General features: G+C 49.8%; 1 protein-coding gene across 1 annotated transcript in view; it reads right to left on the bottom strand.

The window, feature by feature from the left end:
- TP53I13 (tumor protein p53 inducible protein 13) overlaps positions 1–17,571 on the bottom strand; it is a 60,824-nt gene that overhangs the window by 28,056 nt on the left and 15,197 nt on the right. Inside the window, exons 4-5 of the mRNA XM_063955940.1 lie at positions 11,471–11,529; positions 10,150–10,228 (exon numbers count right to left, since the gene is read on the bottom strand). Of these exons, the coding sequence (XP_063812010.1) occupies positions 10,150–10,228; positions 11,471–11,529 (138 nt within the window). The remainder of the gene's footprint in view (positions 1–10,149; positions 10,229–11,470; positions 11,530–17,571) is intronic.

The following is a 17,571-nucleotide window of genomic DNA, read 5'->3' as shown; positions in this document are numbered from 1 at the left end:
TGTGTTTTATAAAGCTCAGTGGGGATGCCATCACAGCCCGGAGATTTGCCACTGGGGGACATGCCCACCGCCGCAGACAACCTCCTCCAGAGTCAAAGGTGCCTCCAGAAAACTGCAAGCCTCGGAGGGGGGGGGAGTCTGGAGAGGGGCACACTATCCAAATATATGTCCAAGTCTGCCGCAGAGCACGTCAGGCGAGACTCATACAAATCCTTATAGTACGAAAGGAACAATTGCGCAATGTCTGGGGTGTTGTCTGCAATGGAGCCATCAGGACCAGACATCTGCACAACCGTAGACCCAGGCCGGTCATAATGTACCAAGCGGGCTAACAAGCTTCCCGGTCTATCTGCCTGCATATACAAGTTAGTGGCCCGAAACAACAGGGAGCGTGCATTTTTATCTGAGAGGTGGGCCAGCCATGCCGCCTGAGCCGTCAGCCACCGCGTTTTAAGTGCAGAGGTGCCCTCTGCCAGATAACGGATCTCGAGGTCTCTAAACTCTGATTCAAGTGTCCTCTCCTTCTCCCTACATGACAATTTATGTGCAGCGATTTTGCCGATCAGTGTACCGCGCAGGAAGGCTTTAAATGAGTCCCATATGACAGGAGCCGGGGCCGAGCCCACATTATCCGCAAAAAAACCCTCCCATTTTAATGTCAAGTCCGAGCAGTCACCCAACTGAGCCAACCAGGATGGATGTAACTTCCAATACGACTGTCCCCTTTGGCACTCCACCTCCAAAGATAACAGCAAGGGTGAATGGTCGGACACCCCCCGCGCCTCATAGTGAACATCCAGAATTCTGGGCAGAAGCTCAGGGGAAACCAGGGCCAGATCGATTCTAGAGAATGAGCCATGTGTGCCGGAGAAGCACGAGAACTGTCTAAGTACGGGATTTCGTACCCTCCAGGCGTCTACCCACTGCATATTACTCAGAAAGTCTGCAAATTTAGACGGGGTACCCCCCGCCCCAAGAGCCGAAGGGGACTTCCACCTATCCAGGGAGACATCCAACACGTTGTTAAAGTCCCCTAAACAAATAACAGGGGTATGGGGAAAGGAGGCAATAAATGAGGCGGCTTTCTGCAAAACATCATATGAAAAAGGAGGGGGGACATAAACTGACAGCAGTAAGCAATTCAAACTGGACAGATCTTTTGATCATAACTGACACCCCTCGGGAAAAGGAGGAGTGAGAGGAATGATACGCCCATCCCACCCAAGGCCTGCGGAGCGACATCAGTCTATTACCTTCTAAATGAGTCTTGCTCAGACAAACAATGTCCGGGTCATATTTCCTGACCATTTTGAGTACCAGGGATCTCTTTACTTTATTATTGATACCCCGGACATTCCATGCCAAAAATGTCAAGGCAGGCATGGTACCCAAGTGGTTATCCGGGACATATCCCAGAAACACCGCACAGGGTGGTTAAGGGACCTCGGAATCAAAAACGCCTGCGCCCCTACCCGCCTACACCATACATTATCCCGAAGACAGCGTCGTCCGCAGACCCCGGGCCACAAGCCTATCCGGCCCAAACAGCACATCAATACCTCACATAGAAGAAAAAAATAAAAATATAGAAAACAATAAACTGAAGAAAAAAAAACAGATCCTGCATAGAAACCAACAATACCCAGACACCAACCCCCCTCCCCGTATACCTTCCCAAACAGCGGCATACACATATCCCTAACAAACCCAACCCTAGAGATCCAAGTGCCTACGGCAAACTAATGTGTAGCGTAAGAACCTAGAGTCCCGATACAAAAAGAAACCCCAGAGGTATGTAACACAACGCAACAAAGTCCAGAACCACCGTAACAAGGGGGTGCTCCCCGGACATATACTTGCGTGTATAAGGCCCAGGTAGGAGGAAGATCAGGATGCCAGTCCGGAGCAAGTTGACGGTTGCCTGGAGCATATCTGTCCAGCCAGGCCGCCGCCTTCCGTGGAGAGCTGAAGAACTTGGTTTCCCCGTCTGCGACCACCCGCAATCTGGAGGGGAACAACATCGAGTAGGGAAGATTCAGGTCACGTAGACGCCGTTTAACAGGCAGAAACTGGGCCCGGTCTTTCTGGACGTCAGCTGCAAAATCTGGGAACGCCGACACCCGAACACCAATCCGAAGCAAGGGGCCCTTCGTGCGACCCAGGCGTAACACAGTCTCGGTCCTTATAATGTAGAAATGTGGCAATGAAAGTTCGTGGTGGGGCTCCTGGAGGTAAAGGCCGGAAAGGAACCCTGTGGGCCCGCTCCACCGCAAACTGGGAGGTGAAGGATTCCGCACCATACGTCTCTTTGAGCCAGGATTCCAAGAAATCTTCAGGGTTTGCCCCCTCTTCCCTTTCAGGCAGGCCCACAAACCGCACATTGTTTCTACGGAGGCGCCCTTCCATATCCAGAAGCTTGGTCAGTATTGTTGAAACTTGCTGAGAGACCGCCGACACGGATTGCTTTAGGGGGACACAGAGATCCTCCAGATTGGAGACACGCGTCTCGGCCTCCCCCACTCTCTCCCGGATTCTCTGGACATCCTGACATAGTAAAGAAAGATCGCACTGCACCTTCTCCATTTTGTCCGACAAGCGTTGTTCGCTGCCCGCAATCGCCTCCAGTACCTGCTGAATGGACGGAGCAGGGGGCTGCACAGTCGCGCCCGAGTCGGCCCCAGCCAGGGGATCAGGGCGGGTGGGAGAGGATGCTTTAGGAGATGGCTGCACCGGCTGAGTGGCGGACTGGCGGGCAAACTTCTCCAACTTGGCCGCAGCCGCGCTTTGACCGCCTTTCACCATATTAGCGCGCTGAAATCACCAACCGGGCACAACACGGATCCAATCGTGCTCAGCCGGCTCGCAGGTCCCAAGTATTCAGTGCCAGAGGGCCCAACAGAGAGCGGGCGATGTAGTATCAAATGCGCCCCAAGAACAGTGGTAACTAGGAGGGGTGAGCCAGGAGGTCCCAGGAATACAGGAAAGGGCAGAGGACCAAGGCAACGAGTGAAGGCAGGATAATGGGGAGCCGGGCAGCACGCCCACAGGCACTACAATCTGTCCCACAGTCTCAGTGCAGGATAATATGATATGAGGGGAGGAAGCTGCTTCCAAGATGGCCACCGGGCCCACAGCCTCCCCCCACCCCAGCACAGAAATCCCAGGCAAGGAGCAGTGGAATATAGTATCCCCGGGTATTAGGGGGTGCCGCGGACTCCAAACAATGTGACTTGCGGGGTGTTTCACCGCGGGGACGCGCCCGCGTGCACCCGCGGCAGCGCGGTTATGCGCCGCCAAACTCGAGGCCGGGGATGCTCCTGCGGCCCAGGCCGGAAACTCGAGCGGCAGCCGGCGCGGACAAAGAGCACTCTGCAGAGACAGCCGGGGGACGTTCACCGCTGCCCCGAGCGCTCAGCAGGCAGGATATGCGGCACAGGCTCCGGAGCAGGGGCCAGGAGAGGTAGAAGGATCAATTAGCCGGGGAGCTCCCGTGCTCTGCTGCCTACCCGGATGCCGCCGTGGCCACGCCCCCCTTAAAAATTATTTTTAATAAATTTAAATATTTTATTGAAAGAACATATATGTAGGGGGTGTTTTGAACCCAGCCCCCACATTATAAAATAACTGCCCACCAGGGCCGGACTGCCCATCTGGCAAATACCAGAAGAGCCGATGGGCCGGCCCTGTCACACAGAGAGCCGGGAAGGCCACGCACATACTCCATGAAAATGGGGGCGTGCTGCGAGTCCACACCCCTCTGACTTGCGGCACGCCCTCGTCGGTGGTGTCTGTGCACCCCCTTCTGCAGGCGCACGCACATGCCAGGGATGATTTCAGCCCCCAGTCCGTCCCTGCTGCCCGCTCTCCCATTGGCAATAAAACCCACAGTGGTCTTTAATCCTTATACTGGTACCCCGAAAGCACTCTTAGTAGTAAAATAAAAAAAAATAAAAAACAACCACACCACCTTGTGGACAGTAAAAAAAAATAAATAAAAAAATAAGATTTTACTTACCGATAAATCTATTTCTCGGAGTCCGTAGTGGATGCTGGGGTTCCTGAAAGGACCATGGGGAATAGCGGCTCCGCAGGAGACAGGGCACAAAAAGTAAAGCTTTTCCAGATCAGGTGGTGTGCACTGGCTCCTCCCCCTATGACCCTCCTCCAGACTCCAGTTAGGTACTGTGCCCGGACGAGCGTACACAATAAGGGAGGATTTTGAATCCCGGGTAAGACTCATACCAGCCACACCAATCACACCGTACAACCTGTGATCTAAACCCAGTTAACAGTATGATAACAGCGGAGCCTCTGAAAGATGGCTTCCTTCAACAATAACCCGAATTAGTTAACAATAACTATGTACAATTTATGCAGATAATCCGCACTTGGGATGGGCGCCCAGCATCCACTACGGACTCCGAGAAATAGATTTATCGGTAAGTAAAATCTTATTTTCTCTATCGTCCTAGTGGATGCTGGGGTTCCTGAAAGGACCATGGGGATTATACCAAAGCTCCCAAACGGGCGGGAGAGTGCGGATGACTCTGCAGCACCGAATGAGAGAACTCCAGGTCCTCCTTAGCCAGAGTATCACATTTGTAAAATTTTACAAACGTGTTCTCCCCTGACCACGTAGCTGCTCGGCAAAGTTGTAATGCCGAGACCCCTCGGGCAGCCGCCCAAGATGAGCCCACCTTCCTTGTGGAGTGGGCCTTTACAGATTTAGGCTGTGGCAGGCCTGCCACAGAATGTGCAAGTTGGATTGTGCTACAGATCCAACGAGCAATCGTCTGCTTAGACGCAGGAGCACCCATCTTGTTGGGTGCATACAATATAAACAACGAGTCAGATTTTCTGACTCCAGCTGTCCTTGCAATATATATTTTTAATGCTCTGACAACGTCCAGTAACTTGGAGTCCTCCAAGTCACTTGTAGCCGCAGGCACTACAATAGGCTGGTTCAGATGAAATGCTGACACCACCTTAGGGAGAAAATGCGGACGAGTCCGCAGTTCTGCCCTGTCCGAATGGAAAATCAGATATGGGCTTTTGTAAGATAAAGCTGCCAATTCTGATACTCTCCTGGCAGAAGCCAGGGCTAGAAGCATGGTCACTTTCCAAGTGAGATATTTCAAATCCACCTTATTTAGTGGTTCAAACCAATGAGATTTTAGAAAGTCCAAAACCACATTGAGATCCCACGGTGCCACTGGAGGCACCACAGGAGGCTGTATATGCAGCACTCCCTTAACAAAGGTCTGGACTTCAGGGACTGAAGCCAATTCTTTTTGAAAGAAAATCGACAGGGCCGAAATTTGAACCTTAATAGATCCCAATTTGAGACCCATAGACAATCCTGATTGCAGGAAATGTAGGAATCGACCCAGTTGAAATTCCTCCGTCGGAGCACTCCGATCTTCGCACCACGCAACATATTTTCGCCAAATTCGGTGATAATGTTGCACGGTTACTTCCTTCCTTGCTTTAATCAAAGTAGGAATGACTTCTTCCGGCATGCCTTTTTCCTTTAGGATCCGGCGTTCAACCGCCATGCCGTCAAACGCAGCCGCGGTAAGTCTTGAAACAGACAGGGACCCTGCTGAAGCAAGTCCCTCCTTAGAGGTAGAGGCCACGGATCTTCCGTGATCATCTCTTGAAGTTCCGGGTACCAAGTCCTTCTTGGCCAATCCGGAACCACTAGTATCGTTCTTACGCCTCTTTGCCGTATAATTCTCAATACTTTTGGTATGAGAGGCAGAGGAGGAAACACATACACCGACCGGTACACCCAAGGCGTTACCAGCGCGTCCACAGCTATTGCCTGCGGATCTCTTGACCTGGCGCAATACCTGTCCAGTTTTTTGTTGAGGCGAGACGCCATCATGTCCACCATTGGTCTTTCCCAACGGGTTACCAGCATGTGGAAGACTTCTGGATGAAGTCCCCACTCTCCCGGGTGAAGATCGTGTCTGCTGAGGAAGTCTGCTTCCCAGTTGTCCACTCCCGGGATGAACACTGCTGACAGTGCTATCACATGATTCTCTGCCCAGCGAAGAATCCTTGCAGCTTCTGCCATTGCACTCCTGCTTCTTGTGCCGCCCTGTCTGTTCACATGGGCGACTGCCGTGATGTTGTCCGACTGGATCAACACCGGTTTTCCCTGAAGCAGAGGTTCTGCCTGGCTTAGAGCATTGTATATTGCTCTTAGTTCCAGAATGTTTATGTGAAGAGACGTTTCCAGACTCGTCCATACTCCCTGGAAGTTTCTTCCTTGTGTGACTGCTCCCCAGCCTCTCAGGCTGGCGTCCGTGGTCACCAGGATCCAATCCTGTATGCCGAATCTGCGGCCCTCCAATAGATGAGGACTCTGCAACCACCACAGAAGAGACACCCTTGTCCTTGGAGACAGGGTTATCCGTAGGTGCATCTGAAGATGCGACCCTGACCATTTGTCCAACAGATCCCTTTGGAAAATTCTTGCGTGGAATCTGCCGAATGGAATTGCTTCGTAAGAAGCCACCATTTTTCCCAGGACTCTTGTGCATTGATGTACAGACACCTTTCCTGGTTTTAGGAGGTTCCTGACAAGCTCGGATAACTCCTTGGCTTTTTCCTCCGGGAGAAAAACCTTTTTCTGAACCGTGTCCAGAATCATCCCTAGGAACAGCAGACGAGTTGTCGGCATTAACTGGGATCTTGGAATATTCAGAATCCACCCGTGCTGTTTTAGCACTTCTTGAGACAGTGCTAATCCCATCTCTAGCTGTTCTCTGGACCTTGCCCTTATTAGGAGATCGTCCAAGTATGGGATAATTAATATGCCTTTTCTTCGAAGAAGAATCATCATCTCGGCCATTACCTTTGTAAAGATCCGAGGTGCCGTGGACAATCCGAACGGCAGCGTCTGAAACTGATAGTGACAGTTTTGTACAACGAACCTGAGGTACCCCTGGTGTGAGGGGTAAATTGGAACGTGGAGATACGCATCCTTGATGTCCAAGGATACCATAAAGTCCCCCTCTTCCAGGTTCGCTATCACTGCTCTGAGTGACTCCATCTTGAACTTGAACTTCTTTATGTACAGGTTCAAGGACTTCAGATTTAGAATAGGCCTTACCGAGCCATCCGGCTTCGGTACCACAAAAAGAGTGGAATAATACCCCTTCCCTTGTTGTAGAAGAGGTACCTTGACTATCACCTGCTGAGAGTACAGCTTGTTAATGGCTTCCAAAACCGTCTCCCTTTCGGAGGGGGACGTTGGTAAAGCAGACTTCAGGAAACGGCGAGGTGGATCTGTCTCTAATTCCAACCTGTACCCTTGAGATATTATCTGCAGGATCCAGGGATCTACCTGCGAGTGAGCCCACTGCGCGCTGTAATTTTTGAGACGACCGCCCACCGTCCCCGAGTCCGCTTGAGAAGCCCCAGCGTCATGCTGAGGCTTTTGTAGAAGCCGGGGAGGGCTTCTGTTCCTGGGAAGGAGCTGCGTGTTGCTGTCTCTTCCCTCGACCTCTGCCTCGTGGCAGATATGAATAGCCCTTTGCTCTCTTATTTTTAAAGGAACGAAAGGGCTGCGGTTGAAAAGTCGGTGCCTTTTTCTGTTGGGGAGTGACTTGAGGTAGAAAGGTGGATTTCCCGGCTGTAGCCGTGGCCACCAAATCTGATAGACCGACTCCAAATAACTCCTCCCCTTTATACGGCAAAACTTCCATATGCCGTTTTGAATCCGCATCGCCTGTCCACTGTCGCGTCCATAAAGCTCTTCTGGCCGAAATGGACATAGCACTTACCCGTGATGCCAGTGTGCAGATATCCCTCTGTGCATCACGCATATAAAGAAATGCATCCTTTATTTGTTCTAACGACAGTAAAATATTGTCCCTGTCCAGGGTATCAATATTTTCAATCAGGGACTCTGACCAAACTACCCCAGCACTGCCCATCCAGGCAGTCGCTACAGCTGGTCGTAGTATAACACCTGCATGTGTGTATATACTTTTTTGGATATTTTCCATCCTCCTATCTGATGGATCTTTAAGTGCGGCCGTCTCAGGAGAGGGTAACGCCACTTGTTTAGATAAGCGTGTTAGTGCCTTGTCCACCCTAGGAGGTGTTTCCCAGCGCTCCCTAACCTCTGGCGGGAAAGGGTATAATGCCAATAATTTCTTTGAAATTATCAGCTTTTTATCAGGGGCAACCCACGCTTCATTACACACGTCATTTAATTCTTCTGATTCAGGAAAAACTATAGGTAGTTTTTTCACACCCCACATAATACCCTGTTTAGTGGTACCTGTAGTATCAGCTAAATGTAACGCCTCCTTCATTGCCAAAATCATATAACGTGTGGCCCTACTGGAAAATACGGTTGAATCGTCACCGTCACCACTGGAGTCAGTGCCTGCGTCTGGGTCTGTGTCGACCGACTGAGGCAAAGGGCGTTTCACAGCCCCTGACGGTGTTTGAGTCGCCTGGACAGGCACTAATTGATTGTCCGGCCGCCTCATGTCGTCAAACGACTGCTTTAGCGTGTTGACACTATCCCGTAGTTCCATAAATAAAGGCATCCATTCTGGTGTCGACTCCCTAGGGGGTGACATCCTCATATTTGGCAATTGCTCCGCCTCCACACCAATATCGTCCTCATACATGTCGACACACACGTACCGACACACAGCAGACACACAGGGAATGCTCCTAACGAAGACAGGACCCACTAGCCCTTTGGGGAGACAGAGGGAGAGTTTGCCAGCACACACCAAAAGCGCTATATATATATCAGGGATAGCCTTATAATAAGTGCTCCCTTATAGCTGCTTTGTTATATCAAAATATCGCCATAAATTTGCCCCCCCCTCTCTGTTTTACCCTGTTTCTGTAGTGCAGTGCAGGGGAGAGACTTGGGAGCCGTCCTGACCAGCGGAGCTGTGAGAGGAAATGGCGCCGTGTGCTGAGGAGATAGGCCCCGCCCCTTTTCTGGCGGGCTCGTCTCCCGCTATTTAGAAAAATCAGGCAGGGGTTAAATATCTCCATATAGCCTCTAGGGGCTATATGTGAGGTATTTTTAGCCTTTATATAGGTTACATTTGCCTCCCAGGGCGCCCCCCCCCAGCGCCCTGCACCCTCAGTGACCGCGTGTGAAGTGTGCTGAGAGGAAAATGGCGCACAGCTGCAGTGCTGTGCGCTACCTTTAGAAGACTGCAGGAGTCTTCAGCCGCCGATTCTGGACCTCTTCTGACTTCAGCATCTGCAAGGGGGCCGGCGGCGCGGCTCCGGTGACCATCCAGGCTGTACCTGTGATCGTCCCTCTGGAGCTTGATGTCCAGTAGCCAAGAAGCCAATCCATCCTGCACGCAGGTGAGTTGACTCCTTCTCCCCTCAGTCCCTCGCTGCAGTGATCCTGTTGCCAGCAGGAATCACTGTAAAATAAAAAACCTAGCTAAACTTTTTCTAAGCAGCTCTTTAGGAGAGCCACCTAGATTGCACCCTTCTCGGCCGGGCACAAAAATCTAACTGGAGTCTGGAGGAGGGTCATAGGGGGAGGAGCCAGTGCACACCACCTGATCTGGAAAAGCTTTACTTTTTGTGCCCTGTCTCCTGCGGAGCCGCTATTCCCCATGGTCCTTTCAGGAACCCCAGCATCCACTAGGACGATAGAGAAAAGTATTATTTTACCCCTTCCAGCCTCTTAACTTAACTTTATATTACCCTTCCCCCACTGGTTACAGCTCTCCCCTCCCTGCTTGGTGCCTAACCCTAACACTCCCTTGCCCGCTGCCTAAACCTAACCATCCCCGCTTGGTGCCTAGCTTTAACCCCCCCTTATAAGTGCCTAACCCTTACCCCCTCTGCCCAGTACCTAACCATACCTTCACATCCCTGCACCCTAACCCCAGTTCTTATGCCTAAACCTAACCTCCCACCCCCCACGGCAGGACTCGAGCACGTCTCACTAAAAGAACAATCGGGATTCCGGGCGTTGGTTTTTCGACGTCAGGATCCCGACCTCTGTCGGTATGTAGATACTGGGCTTATGCGGTCAGTCGGGATTCCGGCATCAGTATTTTGGCCTCTGGGATCCCATCCAGCGGAATTCTAACCTCATCCCCTTCCAGTCACACATACAGTACTACCAGAATCACCCACCTGCAGATTGTGGACCCATCGCTGAGGTGGGCAGTAAATATATTGTCCATACTTGGCCAATATGGGTCGATGTGCGCCACTGCATGAGAAGACAAATGCATTAAGAGACCATAATGATTTAATGGAAATCAGATATGAAATGCAAATAAAAAGCCTGGGTCTGTAGATTACAGAGTATCAGACCTCTTCATCATTATGGTGCATCACTACCTGATCTGCGTGATAAATGGGCAGCCTCAGAGTATTTGAAATAAGAATACAGACATGATGATTAACGCCTGCAAGGTGAATTGCATTCCAGATTTAGTGATCTACTGCTAAGATAGACAAATTGTCTCACTTGTACACAGGGGTGTAGTAGTGTATGCAGGTGGCCGGGCTCCCGGCGGCCAGCATTCCGGCGCCGGAATCCCGACCGCCGGCATACCGGCAGCTGGGCGAGCGCAAATGAGCCCCTTGCGGGTGCCACGCTATTTATTCTCCCTCCAGGGAGTCGTGGACCCCCAAGAGGGAGAAAAAGTGTCGGTATGCCGGCTGTCGGGATTCCGGCGCCGGTATACTGTGCGCCGGGATCCCGACAGCCAGCAAACTGAAGACCAACCATACACAGATGTTGTACAAAATTATCTGCGGCAGTGGGTTTATTTACTTACTGTCTGTAAAGGCCCATACACAGTAGCCGGTTTTGAGCTCAAAGTACGTAACTTTTTGGTGTTTTGAGCTACTTTGAGCTCAAACTTGTTCAGTGTGTATGGCCGGGCGATGAGCGCTGATGCACGCTCCCGCATCATCGCTGACCGCAGCCGTCCGTCGGGCTGTTTTAACAGCTGAGTGAACCACTTTCCACAGTCTCCCTCTGTGGAAAGTGGTTCAACCCCCGTGAACATCGCTGGGCTGTGTGAAAATCGCTGAGTTTGCATGCACTGAGCTATTTTCCTACCAGCGATGTTCACATAATCGCTGTGCGTACACTCTGGGCAGAAATGCTCAATGTGTATGTAACTTAAGAGTCTATAGTTAGATGAACATGTGAAGGAAAACCAATTTAGGCTGAGCAAACATTCATGAGAAGTCTAGGGGTGGGGAAATGTCTCTCCCCTGGCTCCCAAGAACCTTCTCCCCATCTCCTTAGACCCGAACTCTATCCCTTCCCTCCGGTTTAAAAAGTGAAAATAATACACACACTTAAATATGTCATTTTCCAATTCATATAGTATTCATGAACACATTTTACAGGTGTAAAATGAAACATAGAATGGCTGCATCCACTATGTGACAGCAATGGGCACAATGTAATACAAGTGGCTACAGCACTGCTCACCTGTTTGGTATTGCAGCTGTATACTCTATTGCAGTGTCCATGCAAGCGTGATAGGAGTTCTGCAAGAGAACATATATTTCCAGGACTTTAAAGACATTAAATCACCGGCTTATACTAGTACAACAGGTAATAAAAAAAAAATGTTTTGCAAAAAAAAAAAAAATGCAAGTCATAGTAATACTGTATATTTTATCCAGCAAGAATAGCTGTATAAATCGGGACACAGTCATTCCAGATGTGTCCTCATACATCTTTACTGCAGTCGCACCACAGTACCCATGAGATATTGCTAGCGTCTGTTTTGCTGAAAATGCATCTTTTTTCACAATGTGACGCGGCTGGGACACACCACGAGACTGTCATGATTAATTTGATATCTAACACTTGTATATGGTGTACAAAATGATACCATGCAGCAGCCATGGCCATACAAAGTTCTGTTGTGCTTCATTTACAGACAAACAAGTGTGCACATCAAATTAATCAGCACAGTCTCCTGATGTGTCCTAGCCACATCACGTTGTGGGCACACACCATACAATTATCTGGCAGATCATCTTCCAGATCTGTCTGGCTGGAATGAAAATCTGGTAATGGATGAGAGCAAATGACAATCGACCATTTGCTCCCAATCACTGGAAAATGGACAAAACCGGTCGTTCATGCAAATTAGCTAAATCACGGACAGGTTTTGTCCATTTTCCAGTGTATGGTAGCAAATGGTCGATGGTCATTTGCCCATATTACCATATTTTCATTCCAGCCAGTCAGATCTGGCAGATTATTGCTGACCTCCGGGATCCCGACCGCCAGCATATCAGTTCCAACCCCTGATGGAAGTATATTGCCTGTTTGTTTCAATATACCAATGGGTTTTGTCCTCCATTACTAAAGAAACATCACAATGTGATTTTATCCCTTATTTTGACAATAATTTTACATTTGCTAGATCTTGGGCTAAGTTCATTATTAAAAGTTGTGAAGCATAGTCATTAAAGAAGAACTCCATGTAGGACGACTTTATTAAAAGCCAGACTCCTGTCACTACGAGAACACACTTCTATAAGTCATGTCTGGTGTGTACTCTCGTACTACCTTTTAGCACAAATCTGAAACACAATAATAGGATTTTAATACCTACCGGTAAATCCTTTTCTCTTAGTCCGTAGAGGATGCTGGGGATGCTTCAAGAACCATGGGGTATAGACGGGATCCGCAGGAGACATGGGCACACTATAAGACTTTGAATGGGTGTGAACTGGCTCCTCCCTCTATGCCCAGACTCCAGTTATAGGAACAGTGCCCAGGGAGACGGACATTTCGAGGAGAAGGATTTATTTAATTATTTTAAACTAAGGTGAGATACATACCAGATCACACCACTAACACGCAGTACAACATGGCATTCAACAACAATGTATGCAACGGCATGACCAACAACAGTCACAGATTGACTGAACTCAACGCAACATGAGCGTAACTATAACCAAACTGCAGATACAGCCCGCACTGGGACGGGCGCCCAGCATCCTCTACGGACTAAGAGAAAAGGATTTACCGGTAGGTATTAAAATCCTATTTTCTCATACGTCCTAGAGGATGCTAGTGATGCTTCAAGAACCGTGGGGTTTATACCAAAGCTCTAGAATGGGCGGGAGAGTGCGGATGACTCTGCAGCACCGACTGACCAAACAAGAGGTCCTCCTCAGCCAAGGTATCAAACTTGTAAAACTTCGCAAAGGTGTTTGAACCCGACCAAGTAGCAGCTCGGCAAAGTTGTAACGCTGAGACTCCCCGGGCAACCGCCCAGGATTAGCCCACCTTTCTGGTAGAATGGGCTTTCACAGATTTCGGTAACGGCAATCCTGCCGTAGAATGAGCCTGCTGAATCGTATTACAAATCCAGCGCGCAATAGTCTGCTTAGAAACAGGAGCCTAAATCTTGTTGGGAGCCCACAGGACAAATAGAGCCTCTGGTTTCCTAATCTGCGCCGTTCTGGCGACATAGATCTTCAAAGCTCTGACCACATCGAGAGACTTTGACTCCGCCAAGGTGTCAGTAGCCACTAGCATCACAATTGGCTGGTTAACATGAAATGATGAAAACACTTTTGGCAGAAATTGCTGACGAGTTCTCAACGCCGCTCTATCAGCATGGAAAATCAAATAGGGGCTTTTGTGAGACAAAGCCGCAAACTCAGACACTCGCCTTGCAGACGCCAAGGCCAATAACATGACCACTTTCCAAGTAAGGAATTTTAACTCAACCTTGCGCAAAGGTTCAAACCAATGTGATTTCAAGAATTGCAACACCACATTAAGGTCCCAAGGTGTCACTGGGGGCACATAGGGAGGTTGGATGTGCAGCACGCCTTTTACAAAGGTCTAAACTTCTGGAAGGGAGGCCAATTCTTTCTAAAAAAAGAAGATCGACAAGGCCGAAATCTGTACTTTAATAGAGCCTAACTTTAGGCCCGCGGGGGCGTGGCTTGGCATAGCATGGAGTAGGAGCATAGCTTTTAAGCTCCCGCACAAAATCCTACATTTATCCGTTTCAGCCCGATGCTACCTATTTAAAAAGTGAACCTACTTCAGCCCCAACTGCTGGTGCTTAACTGGATCTACCTGCCTGTCCCCTCGGATCCGTATAGCGGCCAAAAGACGGAGGGTGCTGCGAGTGGTGTCTCGGAGCTGCTCACGGCGGCCATCTTGCCATCGTGGGACGGGACGCCTGCCTCACACTCTGCCCTCCGCTCCCTAGCCGCACACCTCCAGCTTACCGCCACGGTGCCTGGACGCCCTCCGGCTGCCTCTCCGCTTCTCACTCTCCTGTCACTGGGGCTCCGCGGCGCTTCCGGGTCGGTGCTCTCCGGGGCCGACGCCGACTCCGGGCAGCGTCCCACGTGCTGCATCCTAGGAGGGAAGCCTTCTTCACCGCCGCAGAGAGATACTGCGCGGCCTGCACTACTCAGCCTGCTCCCTCTCCATAGGACCGACGCAAGCCACTGCAGGAGAACACCACCGAGTTATACAGGCTAATCGGCACACCATCAGCTCCTGCAGCTCACGGTAATTACACCGCCATCTTCCCCGCAGTGCTCCCTGCATTAATCTCCTGCTTGGATAGTGCACCCTTCTGGGAGCTGGACAGGACATACCACCCCGGTTTGCACATGCATATATCTGCCTACCCTCTCCTGCAGTGCCCCCTGCATTAAACCCCCGCTTGGATAGTGCACCCTTCTGGGAACTGTACAGGACATACTACCCCGGTTTGCACACGCTTACGCATATATATCTCTGCCTAAATATAACGTGCTGGCATCTATATATATACTACACTGACTTCCTTGGCTCCCCTACTCGCTGCACGTGGAAGCTGTGCTCATTACACCGAAGTTGTGCTTGTGCTTCTTTAGGGGTGTGTTGCTGCTGCTTTTCCTCCATACTCCTCCACACTTGTAATCCTATTCTACACGCTTCCTGCACTAGCCCTGTGCAATATATTGGATACTACAATGGGGAAAACAGGTGCAGCCGCGAAACTACAGAAATATGCGAGGGAATCCTCCTCTTCCCAATCCACCTCCACTGCGGCTCGCAACTCTCCTTCTCCGCGCTCTGAGGGCGAGGACCCGGCCTTGAATGACTCGACGCAATCTACGCAGAAAATAATACAGGCTATTGCTGCCTCTGAGCAACGTGTTTCTGATAAAATTGAACGTGTTCAGATAGACGTTTCTCTCCTTCGTCAGGATCTCCAAAAGATTTGTGAAAGAGTGAGTGAGACTGAGCACCGCATCTCGGACCTGGAGGACACCACCTCTCCACTCAAAACTAGGGTGGACGACCTTTCCACACAATTATCATCGGCACATGCTAAATTATCCGATATAGAAGGCAGGCTTCGCCGGAACAATGTCCGCCTGGTCGGACTGCCTGAGAGGGCGGAAGGAACGGCACCGGAGAAATTCTTTGAAGACTGGCTGATTAAGATGTTTACACGTGAAGCCTTTAGCCCGCAATTCGCGGTAGAACGAGCGCATCGTCTTACATCTCGTCCTCCTCCACCTGGCACTCCTGCTCGAACGTTTATTGCTCGTCTTCTTCATTTTAAGGATAGAGACACTATACTTCGTCTGGCTCGGCTCCAGGGCCCGTTGTTGTTTGACAATCACACGATCTCAATCTTCCCGGACTTTGCCATTGAAGTTCAGAAATCCCGTGCCCAATTCTCTTTTGTCAAACGCAAACTCCGGGATCGGAATATTCAATACTCGATGTTGTTTCCGGCTCGTCTGAGGGTTATATTCAACGACACCACGCACTTTTTCTCAAACCCGAAAGATGTGGAATCCTGGCTGGAACGCAGACCTCCAGCTCCTGAATGAACTCGTATTGGTCATATGTTGTTGGCGTGTGGTAACTATTATAGCGTAAACCGTACGGTTCCTATTGTCCTCACCCTTATGGGCTGATGTGTGTCACTTATTTCTCTGTTTGTTTTTCTTACATAGCATCGGGCCGCTACACTTGCTAAGCTCTATGTGCGGGAGCTCCCTGCTGTAGACAGCTTAGGGGTTTAGTCCCACAGTTCTGTTTTTCCCAGCTGGTTTGTTCTGAACCCAGCTAGTTTAATTTAGTTTTATTAGGGTATAGGTATGACACTAGGTTGCTTGCTGGTCATACAGGGTGGGTGCGGGATGGGATGTTTAATTGTTGTTGTTACTTTCCCTTTTTTTCTTTTTTTTCTCTCTGCAACTAATTATTGTGCTCAAACGCTATGGAATTGCATGGTTTTTCAGGTGTCACATTTGGAGAGTGCTCGGCCTCTATATGCTAGAGAGTATAGCTTTATTATAATCCGGTTTACTATGTATCAAATCTCACATACTATACCTTTTCTGTCTCCCATGACTTTTCTCCCTGTGCCCATGCAATGCGATCTACGGTATGGGTTCTAACACCGACTCCACGGGGAGGGACACGATTAGACTGATGGGATGGAATGTCCGTGGTTTAAATGACAAAATTAAACGCTCTCTTGTCCTGAAACAACTTCAAGAGTATAGAGTTGACATAGCATGCTTTTCTGAGACTCATCTGTATGGTAGTAAGGTCATGGCCATTAAGAGGCCATGGGTTGGATGGGCTTACCTCTCCACGTTTTCCTCCGGCGCCAGAGGGGTGTCGATATTGGTTAAGAAGTCGGTACACTTTCATTTGGAGCATAGTAGTGTGGACCCTCAGGGTCGGTATGTTTTTTTACGGGCCGTTATACATCACGCACTGTACAATATCATGGCTATATACATCCCCCCTCCCTATAACAGTGAAGTTCTGCGCAAAGCAGCTGACTTTATAGCTCAGTCCCCTGACACACCGGTTATTAGTGTGGGTGACTTCAACAACGTCATGGACTTGTCTATTGATCGCTGGCGGGAGTCTCACGACTCCACCTCTCTCCCCCCTGCCCCGACCCCTTTTGCAAGACTTGTCGCTGAACTTGGCTGGATAGATGTCTGGAGAATGCGAAACCCTACTATGGCGCAATATTCCTGTCATTCCGCTACCCACAACACACTGTCACGGATAGACTTGTGCCTTATTTCCCCGACATTATCGCCTAGAATTTCTGAACTAACATATTTGTCCAGGGGTATATCGGACCACTCTCCAGTTTTACTAGAGCTGTCTATGACGCACGATAGGGGCAGCAGTCAGTGGAAATTGCACCCATTTTGGTTGAATTTAATGGGAGAGGGCTCCGACCTTATTTCGGACTGGAAAGACTTCCTTGATTACAACCCCCCAGACTCCTCCCCCACTGTCCGACATGACACATATAAAGCATATATTAGAGGCACTTTTATTAAGAGAATAGCTGGCATCAAGTCGTTTAACAGGAGGGAGGAAGCGAGACTTGAACAGGCTTGCCGTGATTTGGAATCTGTATATATATAGAGTCACATTTCCAGTCGGATCGGGGGGCGTGGCTAAACGCACAGAGAGAGTGGGCCGATTACCTCTTTGATAAATCCAAACGCAGACTGCTGTTTTCCAGTCACAGGCAGTATTTTCAGGCGGAGTTGGGGGGCAGT

The sequence above is a fragment of the Pseudophryne corroboree genome, chromosome 2 (assembly GCF_028390025.1).
Source record: "Pseudophryne corroboree isolate aPseCor3 chromosome 2, aPseCor3.hap2, whole genome shotgun sequence".
NCBI classification, from domain to species: domain Eukaryota; kingdom Metazoa; phylum Chordata; class Amphibia; order Anura; family Myobatrachidae; genus Pseudophryne; species Pseudophryne corroboree.
Note: the sequence above shows the minus strand (reverse complement) of the source record. Positions and strands in the feature narration are given on the sequence as shown.